This window comes from Haplochromis burtoni, unplaced genomic scaffold (genome assembly GCF_018398535.1).
Source record: "Haplochromis burtoni strain Fernald_Lab_line unplaced genomic scaffold, NCSU_Asbu1 Contig_2, whole genome shotgun sequence".
Lineage (NCBI taxonomy): Eukaryota > Metazoa > Chordata > Actinopteri > Cichliformes > Cichlidae > Haplochromis > Haplochromis burtoni.
The window spans coordinates 1,333,329-1,348,749 of NW_024582363.1; the positions used below are offsets into that span (position 1 = coordinate 1,333,329).

The 15,421-nt window shown below is 37.3% G+C and overlaps 2 protein-coding genes across 6 annotated transcripts in view; one reads left to right on the forward strand and one right to left on the reverse strand.

Annotated features, from left to right (window-relative positions):
• Positions 1–3,170, forward strand: part of LOC121813275 (ATP-binding cassette sub-family C member 12-like) — a gene marked incomplete in the record, with an annotated part of 33,685 nt that extends 30,515 nt beyond the window's left edge. Inside the window, 1 exon segment of the mRNA XM_042216953.1 lies at positions 3,071–3,170.
• The window catches only part of LOC102298890 (ATP-binding cassette sub-family C member 12), a 31,447-nt gene continuing 16,227 nt past the window's right edge, over positions 202–15,421 (reverse strand). Inside the window, exons 1-13 of one of the 5 annotated variants that reach the window (XM_042216834.1) lie at positions 12,705–14,810; positions 9,338–9,394; positions 8,984–9,135; positions 8,691–8,837; positions 8,355–8,502; positions 7,024–7,269; positions 6,123–6,296; positions 5,035–5,182; positions 3,434–3,582; positions 3,056–3,163; positions 2,408–2,620; positions 2,253–2,324; positions 202–727 (exon numbers count right to left, since the gene is read on the reverse strand). In XM_042216834.1, coding sequence (XP_042072768.1) covers positions 599–727; positions 2,253–2,324; positions 2,408–2,620; positions 3,056–3,163; positions 3,434–3,582; positions 5,035–5,182; positions 6,123–6,296; positions 7,024–7,269; positions 8,355–8,502; positions 8,691–8,837; positions 8,984–9,135; positions 9,338–9,388 — 1,737 coding nt within the window. In that variant the 5' untranslated portion in view covers positions 9,389–9,394; positions 12,705–14,810 and the 3' untranslated portion in view covers positions 202–598. Of the gene's footprint in view, positions 728–2,252; positions 2,325–2,407; positions 2,621–3,055; positions 3,164–3,433; positions 3,583–5,034; positions 5,183–6,122; positions 6,297–7,023; positions 7,270–8,354; positions 8,503–8,690; positions 8,838–8,983; positions 9,136–9,337; positions 9,395–9,486; positions 11,927–11,957; positions 14,811–15,421 lie in introns of those variants that run through there. The other 4 variants (XM_042216785.1, XM_042216755.1, XM_042216912.1 and 1 more) reach the window with 4 other exon arrangements.

A 15,421-nucleotide genomic window follows, 5' to 3' on the forward strand; every position in this document is an offset into this window, starting at 1 on the left:
CATACTTGACCCAAGGTAAAGTCTGTGTGCTATAGGTATTCACTGATAAACTACAGTACTAAATGTAAGATTATTTTACATCTGAAATATTATATATTTGTAACTAAAATACACAAATACAAATGTATGCAATATATATAATATGAAATACATTTCCATTATTACTACCAGAAAGTCAAATGGCTGGCATTTGTTAATGAGTAAGTACTCTGTATCGGTATCGGCGAGTACTGAAATGCAAGTACTCGTACTCGTTTTCCAAAAAAGTGGTATCGGTGCATCCCTACTTCCTATTGTAACCCTGTCAGATAATGAAGATGACCTCCACCTTTATTACATTCTTATCAGATGCAAATTCACAAAGATAAGATGAACTTTCTCCTAGTTAAACATTTTTCATGTAAGGTAAAGTCACAGGGAATATATAGTCAAATCTAAAACGCTTGCCCTCATTTTCATAGTCTTGGTTGGTGCAGTAATTAAAATCATATTGCCTCAAATGAAATCTCCTTATTTTATAATAATACCTGTTCTTTTCATATTCAAGTCTTAGCTACTCAAAAATAGTGACAAGCGCTGATTTATGTTAAATTATCAATTACTTGGTTTGGTCAAACGGTTCCCCCATGAGGATATTTTCTTGAACAGTTCCGTGAAAAATCCAGGCCTGCTGGGAGACGTAAGCAAATGTCCCATCGGCTGTGATGGAGCCCCGAAGAAGGTGCATCTAAAAGATAAAATCAAGGAGACAGAAAAGCTATATTTACTGGACATTTTATGTACGGTTAGAAATAGTAAAAACTTCTTCTTTCTCCTCCTTCGTCTCTTGTTAGACCTTGCCACGGCTGATCGTATGCCCTATTCATATATATGTATTGACTTTCATCCCTTTTCTCTCCAGTGTGTACTTCCACCTCTCCAGGCTCTTTTCCACCTGCTCCACACTCTTAATAAAGATCACAGTATCATCTGCATACATCCTAGTTCACAGAGACTTCTGCCTGACCTTTTCTATCAGCATATCCATCACCACTGCAAAGAAGAAGAGGCTCAGAGCCACTCATTGATATAATCTCATTTTCACTCCTACCACACACCTCACAACTGTCTCGTTGTCCTCGTACATGTCTTGCACCACCCTAACATACTTCTCTGCTACTGAGAGAAGTGCAGCACCACAGTTTGTCTTGTGACACCCTACCATAAACCTTTTCTAGATTCACACAAAGACACAGTGCAACTTCTTCTTACCTTCTCTCTGCTTCTCGGTCAACAATCTCAAAGCAAACATCAAATCTATAATGCTCTTTCCTGGCATGAAGCCATCGTTCTGCTCACTGATCGTCACCTTTCTTACCAACCTACCTTCAACAATTTTTTCCTGTAGCTTTATGGTATGACTCAAAAACTTTATCACTCTCTGTCATCTACATAATTCTGAAGATAAAATTGGAGATTACTACTATGTTTGCAAACAAACTGTAACAGCTTCCTTCTACACAAGTGTTATGCAGATAAGATATGTAGAAGATTGTTTTGTTATATACTAAGATACAGCATGAAGTAGAAGTGCAAGCATGCAGAATTTCCCCAACTCAGACAGTGCCCTGCTTCTAGTCTCTGGATTGATAAGACTTGTTTAGCTTATCTGCTACATATATCCTGTTGACCTGTGTAGGGTGACTAGTTTTCTGTCTTGCAACAGGGTAACAACCTATACAGGTGGGGTCTGCTTCCCCTGTTCCAGAGAATTCCTCACTTCAATCCTGCATGCCTTGTACTGACTGAATTCCTTCATGCGAGAATAAACCTCGCAAATGAACTCCAGTAGTAGGACTTATTTTATTTAATCGACTACATTTAAATAACAGACATTAGCTGAATCCTAGTAGCATTAGCACAAGTTTTGCCTAATAACGTGTCTTCAAGCTAACAAAACAAAAAGAAGAAAAAGGTTATTACACTTTTGCACATCACCCTTGCCGTGGTCATAAATGCCTTTCAAGTCTTCATCCTCTTCATAGCTGCCCTCACCTTCTTATTAATCCCCTGCACTTCCTGATTCACAAACTTTCCTCCAACAGTCCTCCTGTTTCGCTCACTGTCTACATTCACTGAATCCTCAAAGTCCTCGTTCTATCTTCTCAACGCATGCAAATAACGAAAGAGTGAACAAAAAATAAATAAAAGAAAACTATAAAGAAACGATGCAAAATAACAGAAAAGGACAAAAACACAAAAGAGAAAGCAACCTGTTCCAAAATGCTGGAAATCAGTGATGTCTTTCCACTCCCCACATTCCCACAGACACCGAGCAGGTTGCCCTTCGGGAAATACCAGAGACAATCAGTTTACTTTTAATAGAATGCAGATAACCTGAGATATCATTATCAGAATTGAATCACACCTTAGGCAGTGTGAAGGAGATGTTTTTCAATGCTGATGAGGATTCAGTCTCAGCTGTCTTGTGTTCTGACACTCCGTTGGCTGTGCTGGGTGGGGGGGAAGACTGGCTTTCAGGTCTGGTCCAGGAAAATGTAGCATTTTTCATCACTATAGCCGAGTCATTATCTACCTTTTTCATCAGGTAGGGCTCAGGATTCTGGATCAGCAAAATTTTCTGAAATAACAACAAACAGCATTTACAAGCTTATCTGTGTTTTTCTGTTGATATTTCTGAATGAAAGTCAGATACAAGGTGTGACAAAAGCAAGGGTTAAAGTAAGACAGGAATCAAAGCAGCGTTAAACCAGGTTTGTGATGCAGGTTGACAATATATCTTATATTTAAAGATGTGTACCTGAGATGACCTTATCATGCATAGCATCTGCCACTGGCAGCCAGCAGTACAAAAAAAAATAAAACTGTGATTTTAGAAACGTCTGAATTGTGAGGTTTTGGCTCGCTTGTGCATATGCTGACTTCATTATTTGAAAGTGTGTTCATATGAGCATGCATCAGTGTAAGAATATATATGACAAAAGACACAAAAAGCACAATAGAGTCACTACATGAATTGTTAACAGTTACAGAGGGCACAAAACAAATAATTTACCCTTAATCGTTTTAGTGCTACAACAGCCTCAGCTGTGGCCTTCACAGACGGGGGCAGGACAACGAGGGAGAACCTCATGCAGTTGAAGATGCCAATTGTGGTAAAAGCCTAGTAAAAACAAAGAATTATGTTAAGACACTATATATGATTATGGAATGCAAGAAAATCATGTTGATATTAAATGGGCCACAGCAAACCGGGTTAGCACAATCGCAATTAAAGGAATGCAATAAACCTTTATTTCATTATCTTATGACTCATATCCAAACAGTCTGAGTTTCAGAAATGCAGAATCTCAGACTTGTTCCTTTAAGTTGACATGTTAGTTAAAGGTGTTTTTCCGCCTGTACAGTTTTAGTATACTGCTGTAGTACTCACATCAGAAGTGCTGAGAGGTAACCCCAACAAAGTGTGAACCAGAAAGGTGAGGATAGTGGCAATGGAGGGTAGGATGTTGGCGATGCTTATATTAATAGTCTGGACATAACTGACCTTCTGTAGTTGTTTCTTTTCATTTTTCCTTAAGCCTGTAAGAATTAAAAGTTTTTCATTAGTTAACTTTATCTTTAGTGACTTACCTTTTTTCTTTACTGTAGTTCTTTAGTGAGCACCTTAGTAATGAGCAATAAGGCATTCAGATGACTACATTATGATCATTTTTTAAACAAGAAACTACCAAGAGTACAGACTGAAGACCTAGACCTCACAGTGTTGATAAGAAAGTTAACAAGATCATAAGATACTAAAGCATATCATATTCCCACATGCACTTTACTTGTCATAGGAAAATGAGAACATGTGCCCCAGATTTGGCAGCAAGCCAGTGAATGTCCATAGAAGTTCAAGGTAAATTGAAAGTAAGTGAGAGTTCAAGATGTTCTCACAAACAACTGCATGTTTTAGAGGCAGATGACTGCTTCAACTTGTAATGAAGGGAGTCTAACAAATAGATATACTTGTGAGAGGTACATAAAAGTGTATGAATTAGTTAGACATGAAGTCACCTTACTCATTATTGATCTGTAGTTGCGGTCAGAAGTTTACATACACTCATGAATGTCATTGTAATTTAGGGCTTTAACTATTTCTTTAAACAGTTCTGTCTTTGGGATGTAATGACGGTGTTGATGGTTCTACAATGTGTTTTCACTTGACTGGACCAAAACCTATTATTATCTCGTTAGTGATAATGATTAAAGGCAACTTTTAGGTTCTTTTTGCCAGCATAAAAAGGATTTCATTAACAGCAATCATTGGACGGACCAATACTCAGAACAATGGGGAAGAGAAAGAACTCAGTGAAGATCTCAGAAAGAGAAGTATTGATTTACACAAGACGCAGATTCCAGGATCATCATTTCAAACAATTCTAAGTACAAGAACATCGACATCAGTTTTCACAGTGAAGTGAGTTATAGCTTCATGGACTGAGAGGCTGCCAACCAAGAAAGAAGCCCCTGCTTCAAAATCGACACCTTCAGACTTGACTGAAATTTGCACATGGACAAGCCAAATGCCCTCTGGAAAAAAGGTTTTATGGTCAGACAAGACAAAGATTGAGTTATTTGTCCACGGTGATAAGAGATACGCTTAGAGAAGTAAAGATGAGGCTTTCAAACCTAAGATAATAGTACGAGCTGTAAAGCATTGTTGCCTGGGGTTCTTTTGTGGCCAGTGGTACCTCCAAATTCTTCCACTTTGGCACAAAATTGGTTTTGCAATGGATAAATTAGACTAACATTTAGAAGACCAGTCCAGAAGCTTAAAGCCCTAACCTCAACCCTCTTGGGGCTAGGCTTGATGATGGTGACCAAAAGCATCTGGACTTCTGATCACAACTGTACATAAGGATGCCCATACATACCATTGTGACTATATGTTTGCTGATTTTGTTTTTAAACAAATTGGTGTGTATGAATATTTCCTTGATATTTGACATACTGATTAAAAAAATATCAACATGAAACAGCTTGACATACCTGTAATCGTCTTCTCAAAAGAATCTTCCCACGCGTACATCTTGATTAGCTTTATACTGTTGAGAATCTCATTCATCGTGCGAACTCTGCTGTCGGTTATCAATAAGGACTTCCATCTGAATTTATTTATGAGTTTGGCCAAGAAAATCTACAAAAATCAAGAAAAATACATTATGAGTGACTAAAGTTAATAAGAAGCAAAGTAATATATTTGGGATAATATAAGAAAAACACAGAAAAATCAGTTTTGCTATCTTAGCAGCTTACTAAACAAGGAAATGAGTTTATAGAAAGGTAAAACATACCGTTCTATATGCCTCAATTTTTTGTGATATAATATTTTGTTCTTATTGTTCTTATTCTTATTTTTTATTGTTATTATTATATTATTGTTACAAACCTCATTTATGCAGTTTTTGGGTTTTTGTTTTTTTTTTGATTATTTTTGTTTGTCTGGTTTTTGCAACATTAGTATTTGCCATTATTTTTCATTAGCTCATATTAAACACATACTTATATTTCATTATTGGTCAGTATTGAGTTTTAGATATTAAGAATTTTATGCTAGCAAAAAAGAGTTTCTGGCATAAAAACAAACTATTTGCATTGTTGCAAACACCTCCCCCCTGATCAAGCTTCCTGAAGAACTATGGAGTCTCCACAGGGAACCTCTTCCAGGACCCTAGCCACAAAATAGGCCAAACATTTTTGAACAATGATGTAATTTATGTAATTTTGCCTCTCTACACTATCACTATGCACAAGGTGCAAAAGCTTTTCCCTAGGCAGTACATTAGGACTTTTAATTGAGCCCTTGTTTTTCCCTTTTCCTGGGTCAGAATTGTAGTGGGAAATTCTACAAGAACATATTGTCCTGAGCAAAACAGCTCCCAGGAATATACAAATCCTTTACAACATTAAGGTTAAAATCATTTCTGTTGCTAACATCAAATTTGGAAATATAGCATACAATTTCCAAAATTTGGATTTGCTAACTTTCCACTATTTTCAGTTAAAATAAGAACCAACTTTCTTTTCACAGCTTCTAATGTAAAAATATGTCAGATTTATGTGAAATATACACAGACCTGTACAGGGACAAAAATCAAGTATGTGAAGATTCCAGTCAGTGCGGTGTAGCCCAGGATGTAGCATGTGTAGACAATACACAAAACATAGAGCACTGTGCTAGACAGCACAAAGCTCCCAAGCACTACAGCCTCGAACATTCTCTGGCCATCACTGGTCAAAATGTTAATCATCTAGACAGCAGAAAGATATGAAGAAAAGTCAATTAGGAATTGCATCAAAACAAATTTCTTTTATGTCAAAACAAGTTCAAATTATTTGTAGTACTATTGACTCACAAGATAATTTATAATACATTATGGAGGGATAGAAAGAAGAATACATGAGATATTTAAAACATGTAAAACATATGTATACACGTCAAAATATAAAGCATGCTCATTCAAGATAGAATATAGCAACAAAGACAAACAAGGGTTGCTTTTCATGTTCACAGATGTCTATAGCAGACATTACATCTGGTCCACTAATGTCTACCATGGACACAAACAGCACCCCACATCCAAGTTTGTTCCACTACAGCGTGGGTGAAAGCAATGTCAAAGTTTTTTAAAGCAAAAATGAAATCTTTGCTAAAAAAGACATTAGCATATCGTTAGCTTCATAGCATAAGTGCCTAAGTCATTTTTTGGTCAAATTGAGATTTTTGCCTAACTTTACTCCCCTACCACTTCTGCATCATCCTGTCCGTCTGAAACACAAAACACAAAAAAATGACTTAGGCACTTATGCTATGAAGCTAACGATATTTTTGTTACACTGGCCTCTGTAGGCTATCAGCTGTAAGAATATTGTACAAGTGGATAAAATTACTTTAGAATCAATTACAAGAGCATTAAAACTTTCTCAGACAAATGTGGCTATATTGCATTTACCATAGAAGTGAGAACTAGTCTTTACCTCTCCCATTGAAACACCGCTGTATACCCGCAGCGATATGATTTTCTGAAAAGCCACTGTAGAGAAAGCCCCTTTCAGTCTCACTGCTGTGCGCAGGTTTATTGCCCACAGCAAGGATATTAGGAGAGCTTTGCAACATTCTGTGGTGAACAGACCAATGGACAAACCAACACCATAGGACACTGTGTTGGACACGGACTCCTCTGGGTTTTCAATATAATTCAAGATCATGTTGATCAGTACAGCCTGAAAGAACAGGGAGAAAATGGTTAGTGACACTTAAATAACATGAATCTTTAAGATCAAATTACATATTTTATATCACCAAGGACTGAGAGGGTGCAGAGAAAGAACGAAGACCCTGCTGCAAAATCGACACATTTGGGTTCGACTGAAATTTGCAGCTGCCCACATGGACAAGTCGAATGCCATCCATGAACAAATTACACGGTCAGACAAGAGCAAGACTGAGCTATTTGGCCACAATAACAAGAGATACATTTAGAGGAGTAAAGCAGAAACTCTCAAAGCTAAGAACACTGTACCAGCTGTCAAGCAAGGCAATGGAGGCATAATGCTATGAAGCTGTTTCCCTGCACAATGTACAGACTATCTCCAAATTTTTCAACTTCATCTTAACAGATACATGGTAAAAACTTGGACAAAGTTGTTTTTTTCAACAGGACAATGATCTGGGTCTGTGCCAGAAAATCAACCAATTTAAATGAACTGTACTAGTTCTGTGAAGAAAAGTATTGAAGTTTGATGATGGCTACCAAAAGCATCTAGCTGAGGTGCAAATTGCTCGGGAAATTTAACAAAAAATGAGTGTAAGTATATTTTTAGGCTTGTAGGTATACTTTTAACCCTGTGGGGATTTGAAAAAATCTGAAATGTTTTCAAACTTACGCACCCAATTTTTAAAGTCATTAATGATGTGTGCTGTACAATAGTTCCACCCTGAAAAATGAAATAGTTCAAAGAAAATAAAAGAGGCACAGAATTACCGTGACATTCATCCCCTTGATGAGTGTATGTAAAGTTCACCACAGATGTACATATTAGTTATTATATATTGCTACACTTTCAGGTACTACTTTTCAGAACAAAATGTGCTTTCATCACAAGATCTGAGATTAAAATCATTGTTTGTTTTTTTACTTATGTGCACCTTCAGATGACTTGATGACATGGTTCCTCTCTAAATTGCTCAGATGCGACATTTAGAAATGGCAGAAATGCCTTTGGACAAAACTGGTTTCCACTGTATACAGCTGGGATTGTTCATGTTCTAATATCTAAGAACATAAAACACAGAGATGATGACTCACCGGGCCCAAAAATGCTGAAACCATGGCAAGAATACCAATAATGACAGAAACAATCAGCCTGGTTCGTTGAAAGTGAAAGGCCACACGAACCAGTGAGGCTTTTTCCAGACCCCTCTTTGCCACTTCTTCATCCCAGAGTCTCTGAAACCTGCCAGACACTTACAATCAGGACCTACTCACCCAGCAGTCTGTTTTTCTTTTAAATATTATAGGTACTTAGTAAATTTCAAGTACTTTTCCAACTGTCACTATGTCTTTGGCTTTTGACTGTGATCCCCTTGACTGATTTTTGGATATGTTGTGTTTAAATCTGAATATAATATGAAGAGAAAAGACCTTTGTGCACTGGTGTCAGCAATATCAAAAGGAGACAACTTTAGCTCGGAGATGTCCAGCTTATTCCTAAAAATGGACCACATCAAGGGGGTCATCCAGGCAAAAGTCATGAAGGACAGGAAACCTGCATTGTCCACAGGGTGGGGCCTAAATATAAAGCAGACATAAAATGTTGTGTGAAAGGAGGGCATTAATACATTTCCAAGTATAAAGTATTTATATGGAAACAAATAACTAGCCATCAAATATTATCTAAGTTCATCTAAACGATCAAGTTTGATATTGACACTGACTGTGGTGAGGAAAAACGCAAGGGCTTGAGCATCTGCAAGCTCTGCTGATATTTTCTAAATGAGGAAGGGTGATCCCTTTCACAGCTGTGCACACAAGGATCATCTGGATTGATGATCTCAGATCCAGTTCGCCACTGGACACCATCGTCTGCCTAAACAGTCAAAAAAGCAAAAAGAAAGTATAAGACAACCAGTAAAAAAAGCAGAGTGGATGAAAGACTGAGGTTGTGCCTTAGTCAATAGCTAAATGTCTGAAATTAGCTAAGCATCTAAAAGGAAAGCAGGATGTGGATGATGGAAAAGATGTCAGGAAGTAAAAGCAACATGTAAATTTGCTGTTTGTTTAGTACTTACAAAGGAGAGTCTTCGAGTGCCATTCTCCTCCAGAGAATATTTTTTCTTCATTTTGTTCTATGTTAAAAGAGACCAAACCACAAAGTTGAAATGATACTAACCAACATGATAATTCAAGTAGAAATGTCTAATTTAAGAGCATTATTTACCAGAATCAGAAAGAGGAGGCTGTAATACATCACACATGTAATGCTGGTTTTAAACTGCCCTGCCTTAAGTCCAGACCTGTTACTCACTCAAAACATTTAATGCGTTGTGAAACAAAAATAAAACAAAAAAGGCTGTGAACTGGTAAGTAGCTGAAATCCTCCATGAAGCTAGAATGTCCTTTTAAGAATCATTGAAAGGCTGAAAAAATGGGTTGGTGTATCTGGAACTGCATTAGAGTGGTTCTCCTCTTATCTCCATCACCGATCCTTTTCTGTGGCAGTCTCCGATTTTAGGTCATCCTCTACCTCCCTTACTTATGGTGTCCCTCAAGGGTCAGTTTTGGGGCCTTTATTGTTTTTAATTTATCTTCTTCCCCTCCAGCATATAATGGGCTCTTTTGAGGACATTTCTTATCATTGTTATGATGATATTCAGTTGTACGTTTCTTTTATGCCCGAGGATTTATCTAAGCTTCAGCGTCTGAATGATTGCTTAGATTTGATCAAATGTTGGATGGCTGCAAATTTCCTCCAACTCAACGAGGGGAAAACCGAAGTCCTCGTATGCACCCCTGATAGGTTTCTATTGCAGATAGTGAAAGCCCTTGGTCCTCTCTCACTTTATGTTAAATCCTCTATCAGGAATTTAGGTGTCACCTTTGACTCGAGTCTCACATTGGATGGGCATGTGAAATCTCTGGTTCGGTCTTGTTTTTATAATTTAAGAAATGTGGCTAGGCTAAGCCCGATTTTATCTCGCTCTGAACTTGAGATATACATGCATTTATTTCGCCACGCTTGGATTATTGTAATTCGCTGCTTACGTGTCTAAACAAAGGTTCTCTAACCACTGCAGAGCAGTACCACAAATGCCTATCCAGTGTTCCATTCGAGTAAAATATTGCCAAAGACTGTGTCAAAGGCAGCTGTTAAGTCTAGGTGAACCAAGATCACATGATCCTGAATCTGTAGCCAGGAGGATGTCATTAACAACCCTATGCAACGCAGATTCTGTGCTATGCAGAGATTTAAAAGCAATCTCAAAGACATTATTTTTAAATTTAAAAAGTTTTCAACTGACAAGCAATTTTCTCCAGAATTTTACAGAAAAGAGTAAGCTTGCAAATAGGCCTAAAATTTGATAAAATAGCGGGCTATTTTTCTGAAGCAGAGGTTGAGCTGTAGCATGCTTAAAGGTTTTAGGAAAAGTACCAGATAAAAAACTGGTATTAATAATAGCTAGAACAGATAGACCAAGAGTAGAAATGACCTCTAATAATTGAGGTGGAGCAACATCAATAGGGAAACCTAAGGGCTTCAGATGGCAAACAGAGAGAAAGTTACAGGCTCAAACTGGTAGAAAGCAACAGAGCAAAGAACAAGGGCTGAATGGTAAAGAGTAGGTGGTGTTATCTGAGCCCTGGCATTATTCACCTTTTCCACAAAGAAATTCAAAAATCCCTCACATGGCTCAGGGGAGCTAACAATGTGTGAACAGTAGAAGCAGACAGCTAAAGACAAGTTCATCAATTATTAACATCTATTTTAATGGATGACACATTTCAAGAATTTCCCATTTTAAATATAGTTAAACTAAATCTTGCTTAAAACTTAAACTGACTCATCAGAACATGAGGTGAGGTCTGGAAAAAGCATAATTTTAAAAGGTTTTGTACAGTACCAATTAACCATTCATTTGAAGGTTTAGTTAATGAATGGTTAACTGCTAGTTAGTATGTCCAAATTTTGGACCGATATTGAATCTGAAGAAAACAAGCTTTTTTTTTTCTGAATAATGAATTCTGTTCATCCATAACTAACACCTGAATATAAAGTGTTAATGAATGAACAGTGTCCTCATACCTGCCTCTCAGCTAAATCATCTGCACAGAACACAACAGGTCCTGTACTAATCAGATGGTTATTAGTTCGATCCAAGGCTTTTCCAGTCTGCATGCCAAATATCCTTGGGCAAGATACTAACCCCAAGTTGCTCTGTGATGCATCCATCAGAGTATGAATGTGTGTGAATGTTAGATAGAAAGTACTTAAATAAATAATAGGTGTGTGAATGGGTGAATGAGGCATGTTGTTGAATCAGTTCATTTATACCATTTAGATATGTTTAAGCTTAAAATCTTATCAACTTAAAGACTGCACATGCAGATTACAGCGCTGTTTTTGAAACATCTAACTAATAACATATAAAAAAACCCCACTAACTATTCCTAACTAAATTATTAATAAATAAACATTAAGAATATTAATAGTAACTGTAATTTATTTTGGTAATGATTTCTTTAAAATGAAGTTAACTATAAAACACAATCAATGAAAACTGACAATCATAAAATACAAGCACAAACTAAAAAGATCAAAACTGAGCTAAACTAATTTACAGTAAACACAGTGAAACTTTTCCTGTCTGAATGAATGAATTAAATTCATCTAAAAAAAAATCTGAACAATACCTCTGTGTGGAGAACAAGGGAGACACACTGCTGCTAGTCAACACTGACAGTCAGTGAAGCAGCATTTTACTCTGCCTTGCATAACCTTTATGGAGATCAAAGGTTAGCCTGTTTAGAGGTGATTGCCATTCTTCGTTCTAACTGGACAGCTTAGTCACAATGACAAATCATTTAAAATCAGTGGTAACACTTAATAATAATGACACGCTATTGGGCATTAGTAAAGTATTAGTAAGTGCTTCATTCATTTATAAAGCATTATTCCTCCTTAGTCTGTATCAATACAGATATACAAGATATACAAGCAAGGTGTGAAAAAAGGCATGGGTCATTATCAGCAGAGGTTATTGGGTGAGGTGACCTCGATAGGTCATCATGTGAACTTTTGATGTCATCTCCATAGCTCACCATGTGACTTATTGAGGTCACCTGATTATGTCTACTGCACATATGCATTCAAAATTATACATCAATTGATGCATCAATGCCAGTGAGGCTGTAAAAGGAGATCAGCGGATCAGAAGACCTCCAAAGAGATGTGGATTAGAGGAGTTTGTTGATGTAGCTACAGTTGATCATTGTAGCGGCAACCTTCGGTCCTTCTTTGCCGCTTCTGCAGGACGTAAAGTTTCTGACTCGTGCTCTTGTTAAGTCGCTTGGATGCCTTCCGGTAGCAAAAACGAGGCGAAGGAAAAAAGGGGCAAAACATTTATTCTCCATACAAATCGAAAGGTACAAAACAAATACCTCTGGTGGGAGCTCCGTTTACATTCCCTTTATGTTACAAAAAATATAACATTAAAACGGCGACGGTCAGAAAACTGTTGCTCCACGTCCTGCTTGCTTACCTAACCTTTTACCCACACCCCTCCGCATGCGGGCCAAATATACACCCCCTTTACGACATCTATCAACACTTTACAACAACAACAGACTAACAAAGCAGGATTAATTTATGGAGCACAGCCTATTACATTATAACATAAAATGATCAAGATTATAATAGAAACTTAAAGATCATGACAAATACTTAAATATGGCATGATGTAACTGAGTAAAATATTGGCCTGGACTTGGCTCCAACAATCATTATGCGAACATCTGTTGTGTCACAGAACCAAATACACTGGAAGAGGCTATGTCAAGTCCAAATGCAAAGGAGTGGAAAGAAGCAGCTGATTTGGAATATGAGTCACTGCTGGAAAATGGCACATGGGATTTAGTGGAGCTACCAAAGGATCGCAAAGCAGTTGGATCAAAATGGGTCTTTAAAGTTAAGCATCACAGTGATGGACAAGTGGAAAGATACAAGTGCAGACTTGTTGCCAAAGGCTATTCACAGATTTATGGTGCAGACTATGATGAAACATTCTCTCCAGTTGTACGATTTGGTTCAATTCGTACATTGTTGTCATTTGCTGTGCAAAACAATCTAAATGTGCATCAAATGGATGTTGTGACTGCATTCTTGAATGGACACCTGGAAGAGGAAATCTACATGGAGCAGCCAGAGGGTTACATCAAACCTGGGCAGGAACATCAAGTGTGCAAACTAAACAAGTCAATATAGGGACTGAAGCAGTCTCCACGTTGCTGGAGCAAAGCTTTTACAGAGTTCATGAAAAGCATTGGTTTTACACAGAGTACTTCAGATCAGTGTGTGTTTGTTAGAACAGGTCAGGAGTTGGAAATATTGGCTGTGTATGGTGATGATCTGATTTTGATTACAGAATCAGCAGAGAGCATGAAGAACTTAAAGGACACTCTGAAGAAACACTACAAAATGAAGGACATGGGTGAGCTATCCTACATTCTGGGCATCTCAGTGGTCCAAGACAAGGCCAAAAACCATGTTGTGCTTCAACAGAGACAGTATATTGAAAACATACTACAAAAGTATGAAGTGGACAGTGCCAATCCAGTAGCAACTCCAGCTGACACAAATGTCAAATTAAGAAAGAGTGATGATGTCAGTAAACCTGCAAACCCAAGCATGTATCAGTCAATGGTTGGAAGTTTATTGTATGCTGCCATGGCCACATGACCAGATATAGCGCAAGCAGTGAGTGTGGTGTCAAGATTCAATGCAAACCCAAACACTACACACCTTACAGCTGTGAAAAGAATCCTGAGATATTTGAAAGGAACGCTAAACCTGGGACTCAAATATCAAAGAACAGAAACAGGAACCTTGGTTGGGTATTCAGCTGCTGATTGGGCAGGTGATCAGGATGATCGACGTTCTACAACTGGAAACATCTTTCTACTTGCAGGAGGTGCCGTTAGTTGGCTTAGCAAGAAACAAGCAACTGTTGCACTTTCAACTGCAGAGGCTGAGTATATTGCTTTGAGCCAAGCTGCACAAGAAGGAGTTTGGTAACCAAACCACTGCCTAGACAAAAGTTTGAGTATCTCAGAGGGAAGATTGGACTGTGTTCAGTTTAAAAGGGTTATCATATACTTAACATGCCTATACTATGCTTATGTTAAGATGGCGAGCATTTAACTGTAATGAAGAATAATAGTTTTGTCTAAGATTAACATAGTACTTTTTTGTGTGAGTTCAAAACAAAAGAGAAAATGTTTATTTTCTAGTAACACTGTGATATAGGTGCATATTTTTTTTGAAAGAAATAAGCAATGGCAGTCAAGTAAGTGAACTCCATGGTAAAATTAAGTGGGATTGTTGTAATAGTAATTTTACAATGTATGTTGAAGGGATATTACTGCCCTCTGTTGGTGTGTCTGTGCATTACATGCAATAAAAGGGGTTCGTTAAAAGCTTCAATGGCGACCCACTATGATTATTTATACCATATGCGAAAGCACATCATATACCAGAGGATATATGTGCACATTGTGTGATTTCAAAAATTAAAATAAAGTGCAGCAGCCTACAAGGAAGAGAGTAACCATGCCATTAAATTGATATGCTCTTTCACTACTCAGGAATTCATGTTTGGACAGATGGCCACAGTGTCACAATTCTCTGGTTAACCTATCAACGATAAATCATCCATTTCACCAGAAAAAAGTTTTAGTAATATTACATGACAATATTAACTGTAAGCTGTAACACCTGCAAACTGTAATTTTATGGCAAGCTAAAATATCAGTAAGTTGGACACCAAATCTACTCATAGCGTTATTTAAAAATGAAGGCTGTAAAAGCAATTCTCTCTCTCATACACACACATAACTCTCTAGACGAATAATATATGAATGTTTTAAGTCTGACTGAATAAAATAAGTCTTGTAATACTTTTCTATGTTGAGCATATGCATACCTTTGGCCAAGCTACTATTCAGTGAAGACGTGCCTCTAATCAGTTTTTATCATTCTAAAATTGTATAAATTCTAGTTCTTCTAACGTGTTTCCTTTTTACGTTTTATGTTTTAATTCACTATTATTATTATTTCACACATCCCAAAACATTTTCGTTGTTAACTCCGACTGTTGCAA